Source organism: Drosophila pseudoobscura, chromosome 2 (genome assembly GCF_009870125.1).
Source record: "Drosophila pseudoobscura strain MV-25-SWS-2005 chromosome 2, UCI_Dpse_MV25, whole genome shotgun sequence".
NCBI classification, from domain to species: domain Eukaryota; kingdom Metazoa; phylum Arthropoda; class Insecta; order Diptera; family Drosophilidae; genus Drosophila; species Drosophila pseudoobscura.
Genome location: NC_046679.1, coordinates 17,656,370 through 17,672,179, shown reverse-complemented (window position 1 = coordinate 17,672,179; position 15,810 = coordinate 17,656,370). Strand labels below are relative to the sequence as shown.

Here is a 15,810-nt window from a genome sequence, read left to right as displayed (position 1 = left end):
TTTTGGTAGAGTCTCCCCTATAATTCTCCATTCTTCCATTAAGGCTTGTTTTAGGTAGGCTTTTGTCCTTATAGCCCGCTTTCTAATGCTCCTATCCAATTCCAATTGTACATACGCTCACAATGTTTAGTTTTTTAAATAGCTTTCTTTCGACTCTTAGCGAGAAGATAGCTCGTAAAGAAACTTCGTCGCTTCAAAGCGTTTTTACTGTAGTCTTTATCTGAGGCGACCAATAAATCTCTACTATACGATCTTTCAAATCTTACCAAACATAGAAATTTCGCTACTTTTGGAAATACATACCTACTGAATCTACGATAAAGTGATTTTAAGCTAAAGTATTTTAGTTGATCATCTTCCTTCTTTAGATAAAAAGTATTATTAATCAAAGAATCCTTTAAACAGATGAAATAGCCTGAATAAGTTTGCTTGGGCTGTTTTGTTTCTGTGTGTACGTATTAAAAGAATAAACTGTAGCAAACATTTCATTTGTAAAAATTTATTAACGTATATGCACAGATATGTACTTTAAATGCCATCGGTTCTTCCATCGGTGTTTCCAAGCGTTTTAGCGGGGACACATGGCATGGCGACCGCCGTCCACGGGCAGGCTGATGCCAGTGGTGAAACTAGCCGCGTCGCTGGCTAGGAAGGCAATTGCAGCAGCCACCTCCTTCACCTGACCAGGGCGACCCAGGGCGTGGGTGACCTTACAATGCTCCAGGAATTTGGCGTACGTTTCCTCATCCATGCCGCCGCGCTTGTGTATCTCGGTGATAATTACGCCAGGGTTGACGGCATTGACGCGCACCCCTTTGGGAGCCAGTTCTAGGGCCACACAGGCTGTGAACTGATCCACTGCGGCCTTGGACACATTGTAGGCCAAGACACCAGGAAATGCACGGACTCCACACACACTAGACACGTTTACAATGGTTCCCTTGGTTTTTATCAGCTCGGGAGTGGCCAACATAGTTAGCTGGTACATGGCACGTACGTTGGTGTTCATAAGGCGATCGAACTGCGCGAGACTTGTGTTTTCAATGGATCCAGTTTCCAAAATGCCCGCATTGTTGACCAGGACATCGATGCAACCATGCTTCTCCAGGGTGGCGGCTATTATCTTCTCCACATCCGCCTCCTTGGTCATATCAGCCTGCAGCTGCAATGCCGGAGCTCCCCCAGCAGCCAGAATACCGTCAGCGGTCTCCTTCAATTTTTCCACATTGCGTCCCACGATTACCAAGAGTCCACCGAGACTGGCCAAGTGGACGGCAGCTCCTGCCCCAATACCAGAGCTGGCTCCGGTTACAATTATCACTTTGCCTTCGAAGACCGACATCTATACTGAGTATCTGATTCTGCAATGAAAAACTCTTGACACTGGAAAGTTTTTTTGCATGCATCCCTGTCGGAGACAGCTGACTGGAATCAGCTTTCCCAAAACAGCTGTTCTTGGAAAAATTAGCGATAATAACCTAGCTGGCATAACCCAGCATAATATTATCGATGTTAACTCGAATAACTTTTACTTATCAGATCCGCAATGCTTCTCGCTCACCATGAATTCCCTCCACCATGCCCTTCCGGGCAGGAAGGAGGATGCCGAGCATATTATATTTTCTTGTGGTAGATTCTCAGCGCAGCGCCACTGGCTGGAGGAAGCCCTGGGCGGGGCTGGCAAAACCTGGTGCAGTATATGCTTCTGTCCCCGGATAACTGGGTGGCGACTATCAACTTCGCGGCTATCATTATGCGCCAGAGAAGGGTGCAGCTAGCTTAAGCAAAGCCTCCAAATGTGTGAAGCATTGCCTCACCGCCGTACCACACATGTTGGGCTCGCATAGTCCTCCTCCTATTTTCTCATTAATTATAAGATAGGTTGTACATATACAGATGAGTAAATAAATTAAATTACAAAAAAAAAACCCATAAATATCTACACAATACGATTGTTTTTTAAACTTAGATGTTGTTTTATTCCCTTTAAAAAACTGCTACGCATCTGCCGGTGTTTTTGTTGTCCTTAAACCTCGTAGCCATAGGATTTGATGATTTTGTTGAAGGGCTCAGCCGCCTTGGCAATGTTTTCACGTGCCTGAACAGTCAGCTTCTTCAGCTCGCGGTTGTGCTTGAGGGTGACACGCAACTTGGCCTTGCGCTTACGCTCCAGGCTCTTGATCACATCCTGGTAGTGCCAGCCAACCTCGTGCGACAGACGGCCGACCTGGCAGTACTTGCGGTCGGAGCGCAGTGTCAACACACGCATAGCGATGGGGACAACGACGCGGCGACGCTTGTCGTAGGGCGATGGGATGCCATCGAACACACGCAGACGAGCGAGTGCAGCCTGGCCACGCTTAGTCTTGTGTGGGATCATACCTGCGAGGGAGAAAAACCTTTGCATTAGTAAAGACACTATAGCATAAACAGGCTTGATGATCTCATGAGCGGATCAGTTTGAGGTTGGTTACACGACTTCTCGTTCAAATAATGTAGGTAAGATAATAATCATCACGAAAGTTAGTTCGGAGGACCTCTGAAACTCGAGCTTACCTGAAAGAAAATAAAAGGCAGTAAATACATGATTTCAGAGGGGAGAGGCAGGAATGTGTTGACCAGCTTCACTCAGTTATGTTTTGTTTACATGGTTTCACATTCAAATAATGTAGGTAATATGATTGAAAACATCACAGATTCGCTGAACTCCACTCGCCTTAGGCCTGTACATACCTCTGACCGCCTTGTAGAAGATCCTGGACGGGGCACGGAAGTGGAAGGGACCACGAGCTGGGTTGACGTTGCAACGCTTGCGCAAGTAGGCCAAGAACTTGATTTTGTTTCTGTAGAAGTGGCCGGAGAGGTTCAGCTCCTCGCAGCGAACGACGGCCACCTTGCCGCCCTGCAACAGGTACTTGGCGACGACGGAAGCCAGACGGCCAAGCAAATGGCCGCGACCATCAATAACAACGGTCTGCAAGGGGAGCACAAAAACAATGTCAGAAATGTGAGGTTATGTTTTGTGAACGCCGTATAAACAAATTTATGCAGAGCATTTCCCGCCAGTTCACGTTCGTCAAAAAACTGTCGTGCACACATTTCACTCAGCCCAATGCTCATTGTGCGCACCATTTTAACATTTTCACATATGCCAGGCTCCCACTTTTAGCATGGGCACGTGTACTGTGCGAAACGGTTTCGCCACTAAAAACACAGTATTTTCGGTGCTATTCGCAGCATTTTATCACTGTCACCACAACTCCACATGGCACTCAACGCTTCGCATACATTTTTTCGATAAGAACGTCACATTAGATAGGTTTATTTTCCATTTTTGTTGGCACTTACCCTATTCGTTAAACCAGTCATGTTTAAGAACCGCACGGAAAGAAAGCGGAAACTGCGTTGACAGCTCGACAGAGTGACTTTGGTCGATAAATGATCAAATATACCGTCCGACCGTCTGAAATATACCGTCTCATATTCAAAATATACCGCTGGTATTTTTCAGTATTTATATGTCCACTTTAACGAGATTGAAAGAAAGAAACAGCGATAGAGCGCTGCTCTGTCTAAACTAGAAGAAGTCGTTCTTATTAATGGTGTTACTTTTAATGCCATGACATTGCGATTTAATTTTGATTCTTATTATGCTATTTTTTTTTAAGAGAACTTAAATTATCCATGGCTATCTCAACTCGGTGACTTTGTGTCGTGGATTTTGGGGGAACACTCCCAGGAAAGCAGCTACAGTACAACAGAAAGAAAAGCAGGTAAATTAGATTTAGATTCCAAAAATGTAATTTCAATTGCAATTGACTCACCTAGAAGCTGAGGCGGTTGCTGTTGATGTCGAACAACGAAGGTACCAAAATGCCGACCATTAAACTGCAGTCTTCGAACGGGGAAGACTTCGACGTCGACGTCAGGTTCCTGAAGTGCTCGGGAATCATGAAAGGCTTGCTCGAGGATGGCGACAAGGAGGATAAGAAGAAGGAACCTCTTGTTCTGCCGAAAGTGAATTCGGAAATTTTGCGCTTGGTCATGATCTGGGCCGAGTACCACAAGGACGACCCCGAGCTGCCTATGGGCGGTCCACCGATGACATCATTCCCTGGGACATCGAGTTCCTCAAGAGCCTGCTTTGGCTCTGTTCTAGTCTGATCTCCAACCTTCTTTTATAAGCAATGTAATTTCTTAGGAAATTAATTTAGTAATAGGATAATATTACCTTGAAATATTCGACCAAATATAAAAAAAATGGAATGTGATGCGACTTAACTACAAATAATTTGTCAGTATATTTACGGTATATTTTAAAAATGAGGCTGTATGTTTCGGCATATTTCTGAGGGTCGGACGGTATATTTTATCGATGGATCCGCGGTCACACTGGTGTGTTGTAAAAAAAACCAACTGCTGTCGGTCGCGCGGGGAAAATTGCAAGATAAATCGTGAAATCATGACTAGTTTTGGCCAGTGCACGTGACAACAATTGCCTGCGGATCAGGGGATATAATATAATAAATGTGAAACGCGTGTGCAACAAAAGAATCAAACTGCTACAAGCCCAGTGACGGTGCACACGTAAGGGTAATTCGACAAAAATTAAATATCCTGCGAATCACAATATAGAAGCATATCCCCGCATACGACAGCGACGTCGACAACTTATGTATAAGGCAAGTCTTGGTTTTTTACGGCATCCCCATTTGGTTCCCCCAGAATGAATAAGTGAATGCACTCTGCCCCTTCTAATTGGGGTTGCCTTTCCCCTCCAGTCCCATTTTCTCCACACTTGGTAATTTTAAAATTGGGTCATTGTATGCGTTGCCAGCCGATTGGCGAAGCGACATTCGCCGTCCTGTATATGTTTATATTTTTGGCTGCTGCTGGCGAACCAGTTTGCTGACCTTCTTTCCCCTTCTCCAAGTGCAATTGGGGCTTGACTTTTTGACAATATGTACCACTTTCGGTACATGATACATGTGTGCCAGAAAGAGAGACGGAGCTAGCGCGCGTGTGTGTGTGTGTGCGTTTGCTTAAGAGTGACAACTTAATAGACGCAGCGATGAAAATTCGACTCTTTTTTAACGGGACATTTGCGCGATTGGCTGAATGAGAATTATGGTTGAAAAACACGCAAAGAATTTCTATGTACATATTTTAATAGCCGCCTAGCAACACGACAAACACCCAGCACACTCCTCCTTGGGGGCATTTCCGTTTTCAGAAACAAAAGGAAGTTTTTACGTGGGGAGTGGCCATGGTTGTGTTTGGTTTGGTATTGATTTAAGTTGCTGTTAATCATTGCGATCCGTGTTTCGGGAATTATCATGTAAACAAACAATAAACAGCTCTTGTGGCGCCGAAAATAGTGACAATAAAACTGAAATTTTCGCCTGGAAACCAAAAGAAAACATGATAAAGGGATATTTGGCGGCCTGCCAGTTTGTTTGTATTAAATGTAAGTATTTACTAAGTCTAATTCAATTTTCACTCATAGATTTATTGTGAACTTCTTGTCTTGCAGATGATGCCCGACTTCTATGAGGTCCTCAAAGTCTCAGAGACGGCCAATTTTGAAGAGATCAAAGGCAGCTACAAACAATTGATACTACAATGTCATCCCGACAAATTACAGCAGCATGATGTGGCTGACCCAAATCGGAGAATTGTGGGAGAAGGGGAGCGGAGATCTCAGAATCTGAGCGACTTCAACGCCATAAATGAGGCCTGGAACACGCTTAAAGACCCCATCAAGCGTAAACACTACGATGCCGAATTGCTCCAGGCCAGGTTTCAAGCGCACAACAACATTTATGCCCACATAACTGCCAGCGACATGCGAAGCATCCAAGTCGAAGGCTCGGAAGATAGGGGCGAGGCTGACGGTGACGCAGACGCAGACGCGGACAAAGAGACGGCGACAGTGTGGAGCTATGCGTACGATTGCCGTTGTGGCGGCCAATATCTGCTCGACGGAGCCGGAGACCCCGATGAGTCACCCGGACAAAGCGGTCTGGTCGCAAGTGACGCGATTGTGGAGTGCAGCGAGTGTTCTTTGGTGATTATTGTGAAACAATCTCCGACAATGTCTGAATAAAGAGTGGAATATCGATAAACCCCCCGTCTGAGATAATCCATGTGATTCCCAAACATTCAATCAAGACTTCTATTATTTCTTATCCCTTTCTTATAAACAATTAACGTTGATACAATGGCCCCTTTATTGGTTTCTTGAACCCTTGCCCAACGAACGGATCTCTTGATATGCAAAACATGTTGTCATCGGCATCGATGGTTGGTCGTCCGTCGTGCACGCACACACTCATGACCATGCCTCTGCCCATTCGCTTTCGTTTCCGTGGCCCAACTTTGTCGCTTGTCTCCCCAAAAATGATGTAATATTATGGCACACATTAGCTTGGTTGCATCTCCCACTGCCAGTTCCTGCTGCGGCTTGCATAAAGAAACTTTGATGTGTTTGGCGCGTGTGAATTGTTAGAGCATAGATAATATTCGTATTCCCATCATTCGGGGCGCTTTCTGCATACGATGTTGGATGTTTGGAATCGCTTGAAGTCGTTTTCCTGTGGGATATGGGCTCCGAATGTCGTGGAAAACATTGCACAGAGAGAGTAATATCCTGGCTTCTGCGAGCTTATGCCCGTTTCGAGAGGTTAGAGAGGTTCTTCAGCACGTACTCGTGTAACAGTTTATGTTTAGGCTTCAGTATTTCGGACTTTTTACATTAATTGCGGGTAATCATGACGTCATCATTCATTCCCGTTAGGCTTTCATCCGCCCAACGTGCGCAGAGACGGCTGTACTTGCAAGCGCCCAGTTTTGCGGATTTTAATTTTGTGTTAAAATTCAATAAACCCGCCCGATGTTCGAGGTTCGATGCCTGGTGCGCCAGTCGCGATGAAGACATGACGACGATGATGTCAGCAGCTGCAAAAACAGAGAGAGAGAAAGAAACACAGAACATGTTTATAAATGTGGCAAAATGGAGCAAACAAAAGAAAAACCGCACTCAGCCCATCGGGAATCCATTTGTTTACGATTATTGCACAGTGCTTCCGAGTATTTCGCAGTCGGCCGGGCAGGGGCCCCCTGCCACTGCCACAGCCACAGCCCCCGGCACAAGAGAGAAGCCGAACCGTACCGTACCGAGCCGGCCGGAGTGTTTTTTTATATTTTATTTGTATCTCTCTGGCTCCATCTCTTTCCCCTTTCCTGGGCATCTTGCCGGATAAGTACGATTGATAATTAACAATGTCTAGCTTTCGATTTCTATACAAATATATACATACATATGTATGTACATATGTGCATATTGTAATTCATATGAAGCACCATAAAAATAACCATAATCACTTGATATTCAACCAAGTTTATGTGCAGCAGCAGTAAAGATAATGCAATCTGCAGAATGGGATATAATTCTATTTAGCGTGTAGAGTTTTTGGGACTTCGAATTAGTATTATTCCAAAAACAAGATATTTGTGACATAGCAATACGTGTATTACGTTTTTTACCCAACAAAACGGATCTTACCCTTGGCCATTTATGATAGTAAAATACTTCTATCCTGGCTGTTCCGCCACTAAGAAGGCTTATACCTGAAGCTAAGAATCTTTTCAAATGCAGATATGATTGAATTTAGATGTAGAGTGAAAGACATATGTACGGGCAGCTTTCACTAAAGACTTGACAAATCATTTTATTGAATCGGCGATCAGTCATCTATGTACATCCATCAGATCAGAGGTCGGCACGCACATATTCACTGGTTATATTCACTGGTGTTATACACTCAACAGCAGCTCATTTTCCTAAGAGCATAAGATAGGGCCTAGGTATGTTGCCTGCATGCAACATCATTACTTTTAGATAGGCTCTATCTTTACTGATACTATCTTAAGCGGTTGCTATTATTTTGACCGCCAATGTGGGAAAGTGTGCCTCTGCTCTGTGGGTCTGTGGCCATTTCTCACTTTAATAACCTTTTGACACAGAAAATTGAAACGCTTTAGCGCATTTGCCGCTCTTCCCGCTCTTCCCGCTCTTGCCGTCCGTCAGTTAATGCTCCGCTCTTGTTGCTGTTGCTGTTGTGCCTGTGACACGCGTCACGGCCCGATGTCAGATAACGCTCGCTCTCGGGCAATGCAGATATATATATGAAATTATGCCGACTCCTCCAGTCTCCGTCTTACTCTGCCTGCCACTTTCATTTTGGTTTCACTGAGCATTAAAGCCGCTTGAGCAGCTTTAATTGCCCCAAACGCGGACAGAGACATAGGTAGGTAGAAAGCAGTAGAGCAGTTCACCGATCGATGTCGGGGAAAAAGCAGAAGGCGGGAAATTCGTTTTAAATGAAGGTTCTTTCGGTATCTAGATGGAATTGGTGGGTTCGTTGAAGGGGGGACAGTCGCAAATACGTCGCTTACTCTGGATAGTGATTAAATATGAATCACAGATAGCGCTGTGATTCCAAATGTGTCCAATAGACACATGTTTTCCAGCATTTTGTGAATCAATCGATTCCATTCCCCCGATCCAGCTGCTGCCTCCGAATAACAAAATACGATGTACGATGGTTCCCCATTTTCCAATCGTACAATAAAGGGTATTTATTCAAGTGAGGTGGGATCCAGCTGGAATGAAGGAGGCCGAACAAAGGGTAGATATAGATATTCCACAGAACCCGTTGTTGGAACAGCAGCAAGCAAGCAGCAAGCCAGCCGCAAAGATGGTGAGTGATAGCTTCGACTTGGTCTTGTCCAGTCGCTCGGTGACTGGCTTTTTGTCTTATTCTCCTAGCTCTTTCGTCGTTCGGTTCTGTCTTTCTCTCAATCTTAATTACACAAAAGTGCCAATTAATTGTTGTGTGTGTTTTCTTGGCTTTTTCTTTCGACACACTGCTTGCCACTCTCTTGCCTTCCCAGGCAGGCAGCTTCCCGACACCTCGAGGCTACATTTTGTTCATTTTATTGTTCTGTTTCTGCTGCTGTTTGACGAAAGTTCTGTCGATCTGTGGATGCTTCGTGGGTCCCGGAGTGTGAGTGTGAGTGTGGTGCGAGGGGCAAGATACACACATACAATGGAGGGCGACAAGTAGAGCAGACAACCTCCTCCTACACATCGCGGATCTCTGTAGTCGGCTGCCTTTCTGGAGCAAAACGATTCAAAATCTAATTCTCCCTCCCATCTATCTTTGCAGTCGTTGCCGTGACAGTGCGTAATCCACGCCAACGGACGTCAGCCTGGCTGGAAGCTGCAGCCTCACCATTAGCAACCACCACAAGACTGAAACGACGCCGTCCACCAGAATAGCAGCCCAGAAGATGGCCAGTACCGGGGAGATTTGGCTGCAGTGGTTCTCGTGCTGTTTTCAGCAGCAGCGATCGCCCTCCCGCCGCCCGCACCAACGCCTGCGCATCGACCGATCCATGATTGGGAATCCAACAAACTTTGTCCACACCGGGCACATTGGCTCCGCGGACGTGGAGCTCTCGGCCAACCGCCTCAACGCGATCTCAACCCAAATGCAAGGCAAGGGCGGCTACGAGGCGACATCGAAACACTCGCTTCATGTAAGTATCCGCGGAAGAGCATCTGGTCTGCCAATGTACAGACGAAGTCAGCCTTTCTGGGGTGCTTGATCTGTTGAGTATACGGGTATATTAGGCTTCTGGTGAAAATATATGTGTTTAGCGTCCAGAGGAGGCGTTTCCGACCCCATAAACTAAATACATATATTCTTGATCAGCATCAATAGCTGAGTCGGTTGAGCCATGTCTGTCCGTCCTTATGAGCGCCTAGTCCTCAGAGACTATAAGACCTGGAGCAACGACAATTTTTATCCAGACTTCTGTGATATGTCACTGCCACAAGTGTATTTCAAAACATCGCCCCATCCCCTTCCGGCCCCACAAAGGACATAGAGAATAACCATAGCTACCATACCATACCATATCTATCAGATCGTTATTACAAACATAAGGAACAAATATGTAAATTTGCAGTGGCTATGAAGCGCCCGACAACGCCCGTTCGTCATACTGACTATGTATCGGGTTTAAATGTAGAGTTGCAGTCGCAGCAGCAACTCACAACGTTCCCCCTCGTTTCTTGCTGACTTTCTGCGCTCTGATACGCTCTGTTAACGTGCGAATCACGACTCGATGGAAACCAGCAATGGGAAAAGAGAACCTTCCAGACCCATTTAGCACCTAACAGATTATTATAATAGATTGATAGGGCTGATTGTTACATATACTATACATATACCACGTTTCAGTCTGAAGTTCAGTCTTAGAATCGAAATATGTTTCATGACAGGAAGAGAACATTTTTGCAACAGCAATTGCAGGAAAAGAGCACCAGCTCCACAGTCTCGCAAAATTACAGCCCTGTCTTCGAAATACTTGTACTCTAAAGGCTCGTGAAAGAACAAACAAAATGTTAAATGTTCCATAGAATCTAGAAACTACAGATGTTGATAGAGGCAATCGTGCACATTGGAAGTGGTAAAATGTCAAAATAATACATAAGAGATTTCCAAAATTGTTGTCTATTATAAAGCATTTTTAGATTGGTGGTAATGTTGATTTTGGGCAACTATTCGTTTTCGAGATTTTTCCAACGCCCAGAAGTAACTGTTTTTGACCCCATATGGAATATATAATGTCTTCTTGTCTGTCCGTTCCGAAGAGCGTCTTGATCTCAGAGACTACAACAGCTAGAGAAACCAAATTTTGTATCCAGAGTCCTGTGATATCTCACTGTTACGAGTGTGATTCCAAATTTCAGCCCGCTCCCTTCTGCCCCCACAAAGGACGAAAATCTGTGGCATCCTATAACTAAAAACGCAGAACTATAGAGAATGACTATATCTATCAGATTGCCGAATCTGATCAGATCGGACTACTATAGAAAAAAGGAACAAATCAATTTGCAGTGGCAACGCAACGACGTCCACGGGCTTACTCATTTTCCGTCGCTCTCTCACTCCCCCTGTGGCACTTTCATGCTAAATATGCATTTACTTGGGGTGGTCCCGTGATGATAAGATCTGCCCCACCTCCTAACCACCGCCTAGCCCCTGTCCAAGTCGCAGCCAGTGGATGGATAGTGGGTGAGACAGTGGCCGTGGGGTACTAAGTACATACGTAGTGCATAGTGCAGTGGACACGGTCTGGTACATCGCTTAAACTACTTACATATACTGGGAACAACAAAAGCCATACATCCATACATAATTATATATATTTGCGTGCATATATAGATACCTACATATGTATATATTATAATAATAATCTCAATTGATGTTTCTTTTGTTTTTCCCCTTTTTTTTCGCAGGCTTGCTGATCGTCGCGTCGCTATAAAATGCATTTTGTGCAATTCTTACAAGAAGCAAAGAAGAGAGAGAGTGAGAGAGAGAGAGGGTGGCACTTTTTACAGTTCTTTGTTGGAGCGTGTTATCAGGGGACGGCGCAGGGAGACAGCGATAGCACGAGGGCCGGACGGAGGGGAAAGGTGCTGACAAAAACCGAAAGCAAGAGCTAGAAGAGAAGACTAAAACCTTAACTGTAACGGACAATGGAGTCCACCGTGGTGATGGTTTCCAGCTTCGGTGGGGGGTGGAACTTGTCAGCTGTCAGCTGTGTTTGTTTAGGGATTCCTCTGTTCGGGCTGTTCGCCTTTTGCGAGTATTATGTAAATGAAAAATCGCAGAAAGTGCCAACCGACTAAACCAGCAAATAATTGTTTAATCAATTAAGCATTTCACGATATATCACGTAGCATTTTTCGATGTACTTAATGCCAAAAATCAGGATCACGCCATCCAGCGTGGAAAGGACATTTAAATCCAGTCTCAATTCCAATTCCTGTCGCGTTCCATACAGAAATACATATAAAAGAAAATCTCTTGGCCTACCATAGACAAAGTACGTTCGCATTGAATATATGTAACTAGACTACGGGCCCTAAAATCAGTTGCACAACCAACAACAATAGTCTGATCTACTTGTATGATATTTATATACAAATGGTGCAACAAGCAAACGTTTTTTTGCAACGCTGACTTAGCCTTTAGATAATGTTATTAACTATATACGGACATTATGGACAACTGTCGCACAATCATATTTCACACACAAGAGAACCTAGAATATTTATGATATATTCCCCCAATTCGAATAATTGTTTACAGAGCAGAATATGTATAATATTTGTTGTACTTCTAGAACGAGATCTAGATCCGATCCCATGCAAATGCTAGAAAAGTGTAGATCAAGTACCTTTGTAGAGTCCGCAATGAGAGAATGTACCAGAAAACATAAGATAGAGTATATATTTGTAGACTAAATGCAGTTGTAGATATTTGACATAAAAACAAATCAAATAAACTGAAGTTGGAACATGCGTTGGGTTTTAACCGTATAGTCTAATTGTAGAAATAAAATATTTAAGCAATAATTTATGAAAATATATACACACATATATTTAAAAACCAGTTTTGATCTTGTATCGCCTCCGGATTAAAGGGTTGCACGTACATATAATTGCAGTAGTCTGTAAGTGCTCTCAAAATATTGCAGATGCTGAATGGCGTTTGTCCAATTTACCCATCGGATTGTAAGTAAATGGCACACAATCTAAACAATCAAACAAAAAGTATATATTCTTGATTGATGCTCAATAGTCGAGCCGATATAGACATGTCTTTTTGTCCGTCTTTAAGTCTTGTTTAACGTCTAGTTCTTAGAGACTATAGGAGCCTGAGCATCCACATTTTGTGTGCTATTAGAGAACGATCTCTATCCGATTGTAGGATTAGGCTCACTCAGCTTGGATAACTATTATACCAAGCGTAAAGAAAACGATTTCCCTGCCGCGCTATCGCTTTCACACTCCAATCTTCAAGTGAGATATCACAGATGGTACAGCCTGGTGCCGTAGAGAGAGAGAGGGATTGTTGGTTGCAGGTACCATATCATGTAGCTGATAGAGGAACGATTATATTCATAGTCCTTTGAAAGACGGGCTTTATTATTGGGACAAGAAACGAGCTAGATTCGAGCAAGGTCATGCCTCTCCATTAATAAGTATTGTGCTATATGGGAGTACCAACTGTTTAAGCTTTTATTACAATAATCAAGGAAATAGACAGATCTAATAGATAATTTATTCATTGTCGCTTCCTGAGCCGCTGCCGGAACCGCTTCCACTCCCACTGCCACTGCCGGATTTGCTGGTGCCGCTTTTGCGGCTTCCATCGTCGTCGCTGCCGCTGGCGCTGCCCGCTCGGCCGCCACTTTTTGCGCTTTTGGCACTTCCTGCGTCGGACTCGCTGTCGGAGTCCCTGAGTGCCTTGCTGGCCTTGGCCTTGTCCACCTTCTTGCTGCGGCGCGCCTCGAAGTCGGAGCCCTCATCCTCGTCTGAGGAGTAGATGGTGGAAGCCTTGGGCTCGGGCTGGACGCCGCCGGCGGATCCTTTCTTGTAGCGATTCTTTATGGCGCTAAGGCTGATGGCATTCTCGTCGTCGCTGCCGTCATCGTGCTGGTAAGAGGAGGTGCCACCGCCGATGAGCGGCTCTCCCGTTCCAGCCTTCTTCTTCTTGGGCTGTGCCTTGTGCTGATTGCGCATGGCCTGGCGCAGCTTGGCCTCCTCCTCCTTGAGCTGGCTGGGGCGGTCGGTGGTGGGGTCCTTGCCAACCTGCGTGAGTATCTTGATGCCACTGGTCTTGCTCGAGCGGTCCGCCAGCGACATGGTCATCTTCTTGTGAGTAAACGACTCCGTCGAGTGCGGTCTGAAGGTCAGTTTGGTGCGAAACACGGCCTGACCCTGGAGACCGGTGCCCTGGCGTATGAAGAGATGGTTGTGGTCGCCCAGCAGGGGCTGTCGATAGGCGTCAAAGATCTCATTGCCCAGGTGGAGGGACATGCTCCCATCCGACCATCGCACGAACCGGGCGTTCGACTCCCGGACCATGTCCCCCTTGTTGTTCATGAACTCGCGCCAACGGATGGTGTTGCTCACCTTGAGCTTGATGCGCTGGCGGCCCTCCTCGTCCATGGTCTCCTCCTCGTCAATCTCGTCTTCGTAAGTCTCCGGGTCAAAGGGATGCGTAACCACAGACAAAAAATTTGGCAGCTTGATGAAGTGCTGCTCCTTGCCGAGATCCGCAGCTATGCGCGGGATTTCCGCATCGATTCGGGTTTCGGGCAATGGCTCCGGCTCCAACTCCTTGGGCGCTGCTTCCGGGCGCGCTCTGGCGCGGGACCGAGACCGGGACCTGGACCTGGACCGAGATCGAGAACGGCTTACGGAGCGACTACGGGATCGGGACTTGCTCCTGCTGCGACTTCGCGAACGTGGAGATTTTCTTGTGGTCGGCGGCTCTTCCTCGTCATCGCTGATGTCATCCGCATCGCCAAAGATGTCCGCGGCGGCAGGAGCTTTCTTGGTCTGAAAATGTTGGCATTAAACGTTACATAAATTGCCCAATCTTTAGATGGGATAGGATTACCTCTTCCTTGTCGCTTTCGCTATCCGAGTCAATCAAACGCGACTTCTTGGCCTTTGTGGGTGAGGTTTCCATGTCGCTGTCGCTTCCGCTCTTGCGTTTCTCATTTTCCGAGCCACTTGCCCGACGCGGCATCTTTTTGGGCGCAGCAATGTCGCTGCCGGATCCAGAGCCGCTACGACTCCGGCTACGCGAGGGAGTGCCCGACTTGGAACGTGGCGAACCCGTCTTGGAGCGGGACCTGGAGGTGCGACTGCCGCTGCGGCTGCGGCTCTTACTCTTTGAGTTGGCGCGTTCATCGTCAATTTGAAGATTTGGAGAATTCGAGCGCGATTCCTCATTCCCGCTGCCTTTCGGTGTGGCGCTACGGAAGCGACTGCGGCTGCGACTGTGGGATCGGTTGCTCTGGGGAGAACCAGAGTGCTTGCTGTGGGCAGAGTCAGATCGTCTGCTGTGGGCAGAGCCAGACCGTCTGCTGTGCGCTGACCCAGATCGTTTGCTATGGGCAGACCCAGAGCGTTTGCTATGCGCAGATCCAGAGCGTTTGCTATGGGCAGACGCAGAGCGTTTACTGCGGACAGAGTCAGCTCGTTTGCTGTGGCCTGATCCAGAGTGTCTGCTGTGCGTCGACTCAGAGCGATGACTTTGCCTGGATCCCGAACGACGACTATGGACCGACCCCGAACGGGCACTGCGGTGCGATTCAGAGCCTGATCGGGATGATCTCGAGACGGAACGTGAACGGGGACTTCCGCTTCCAGATTTACGACTTCGTGGAGAACTAAAATGCAGTTGAACATGTATTTCCTTTCGTATTCAGTAAGAACACTTCAAAAACCTACCCCGGCGCGCTACCGTGCGGAGTGGCACTGCGACTGCGGCTGCCACTGCGACTGGAACCAGACGAGCCTAAGGAAAAAGCATTTAGTACAGTTGCCGCAAGATCTGGGCGTAATTAAACATACCACTTTCATCATCTGAGGTTGGGTCGCCCATAATTTGTTTGATTTTTGATTAAAGTTCCGATTTCTGTCTGCAAATTATAATTCTTTAATTGTATCGATTTGGCCGATACTTTTAAACCTTGGTGCATCGATATTTTGTGTGCAAAAACCGAATCTTTGCAGCACTACACTCTAACAGGCGAAGAAAGTGCCCTATATATAAGAGAGCAGTGGGCTACTTTGTACAAATTTAATAAAGCAAATGTATGAGTCTTAAAAGATTATATTTGCTTGTTATTTGAATTCCTTTTTATTTCCAGAGA

The 15,810-nt window shown here is 46.0% G+C and overlaps 6 protein-coding genes across 9 annotated transcripts; 3 read left to right on the top strand and 3 right to left on the bottom strand.

The window, feature by feature from the left end:
• Positions 1 to 487: 487 nt before the first annotated feature.
• Positions 488 to 1,385, bottom strand: LOC6897440 (uncharacterized oxidoreductase TM_0325-like). Its single transcript, XM_002137554.3, has one exon. The coding sequence runs from the start codon at positions 1,340 to 1,342 to the stop codon at positions 569 to 571; it is 774 nt and encodes a 257-aa protein (XP_002137590.2). The 5' UTR covers positions 1,343 to 1,385; the 3' UTR covers positions 488 to 568.
• A 567-nt stretch (positions 1,386 to 1,952) lies between these two features.
• On the bottom strand, positions 1,953 to 3,496 carry RpL13A (ribosomal protein L13A). Its single transcript, XM_001358998.4, has 3 exons — positions 3,349 to 3,496; positions 2,734 to 2,974; positions 1,953 to 2,382 (listed from the first exon to the last, which is right to left on the bottom strand). Exons 1-3 carry the CDS (start codon positions 3,367 to 3,369, stop codon positions 2,027 to 2,029), a joined length of 618 nt encoding a protein of 205 aa, XP_001359035.1. The 5' UTR covers positions 3,370 to 3,496; the 3' UTR covers positions 1,953 to 2,026.
• Positions 3,497 to 3,573: 77 nt separating this feature from the next.
• Positions 3,574 to 4,276, top strand: LOC26534199 (S-phase kinase-associated protein 1-like). 2 transcript variants are annotated; one of them, XM_015182077.2, is made up of 2 exons: positions 3,574 to 3,769; positions 3,829 to 4,276. In XM_015182077.2, exon 2 carries the CDS (start codon positions 3,850 to 3,852, stop codon positions 4,162 to 4,164), a length of 315 nt encoding a protein of 104 aa, XP_015037563.1. In that variant the 5' UTR covers positions 3,574 to 3,769; positions 3,829 to 3,849; the 3' UTR covers positions 4,165 to 4,276. The 2 variants fall into 2 exon arrangements, with proteins under 2 accessions (XP_015037563.1, XP_015037562.1); XM_015182076.2 differs by having other exon boundaries at positions 3,575 to 3,773; positions 3,829 to 4,271.
• Positions 4,277 to 4,357: 81 nt separating this feature from the next.
• Positions 4,358 to 6,166, top strand: Dph4 (Diphthamide biosynthesis 4). 2 transcript variants are annotated; one of them, XM_015182075.2, is made up of 2 exons: positions 4,358 to 4,682; positions 5,534 to 6,166. In XM_015182075.2, the coding sequence occupies exons 1-2, from the start codon at positions 4,674 to 4,676 to the stop codon at positions 6,104 to 6,106; spliced, it is 582 nt and encodes a 193-aa protein (XP_015037561.2). In that variant the 5' UTR covers positions 4,358 to 4,673; the 3' UTR covers positions 6,107 to 6,166. The 2 variants fall into 2 exon arrangements, with proteins under 2 accessions (XP_015037561.2, XP_001359034.4); XM_001358997.4 differs by lacking the exon at positions 4,358 to 4,682 and adding an exon at positions 4,703 to 5,467.
• Positions 6,167 to 8,862: 2,696 nt separating this feature from the next.
• On the top strand, positions 8,863 to 12,452 carry Spec2 (CDC42 small effector protein Spec2). The gene is made up of 3 exons (XM_015182074.2): positions 8,863 to 9,074; positions 9,231 to 9,603; positions 11,372 to 12,452. The coding sequence occupies exons 2-3, from the start codon at positions 9,355 to 9,357 to the stop codon at positions 11,378 to 11,380; spliced, it is 258 nt and encodes an 85-aa protein (XP_015037560.1). The 5' UTR covers positions 8,863 to 9,074; positions 9,231 to 9,354; the 3' UTR covers positions 11,381 to 12,452.
• Positions 12,453 to 13,133: 681 nt separating this feature from the next.
• On the bottom strand, positions 13,134 to 15,720 carry Atu (Another transcription unit). 2 transcript variants are annotated; one of them, XM_015182073.2, is made up of 4 exons: positions 15,512 to 15,720; positions 15,386 to 15,452; positions 14,547 to 15,324; positions 13,134 to 14,485 (listed from the first exon to the last, which is right to left on the bottom strand). In XM_015182073.2, exons 1-4 carry the CDS (start codon positions 15,537 to 15,539, stop codon positions 13,202 to 13,204), a joined length of 2,157 nt encoding a protein of 718 aa, XP_015037559.1. In that variant the 5' UTR covers positions 15,540 to 15,720; the 3' UTR covers positions 13,134 to 13,201. The 2 variants fall into 2 exon arrangements, with proteins under 2 accessions (XP_015037559.1, XP_002137588.1); XM_002137552.4 differs by having other exon boundaries at positions 15,509 to 15,719.
• Between the last annotated feature and the right edge of the window lie 90 nt (positions 15,721 to 15,810).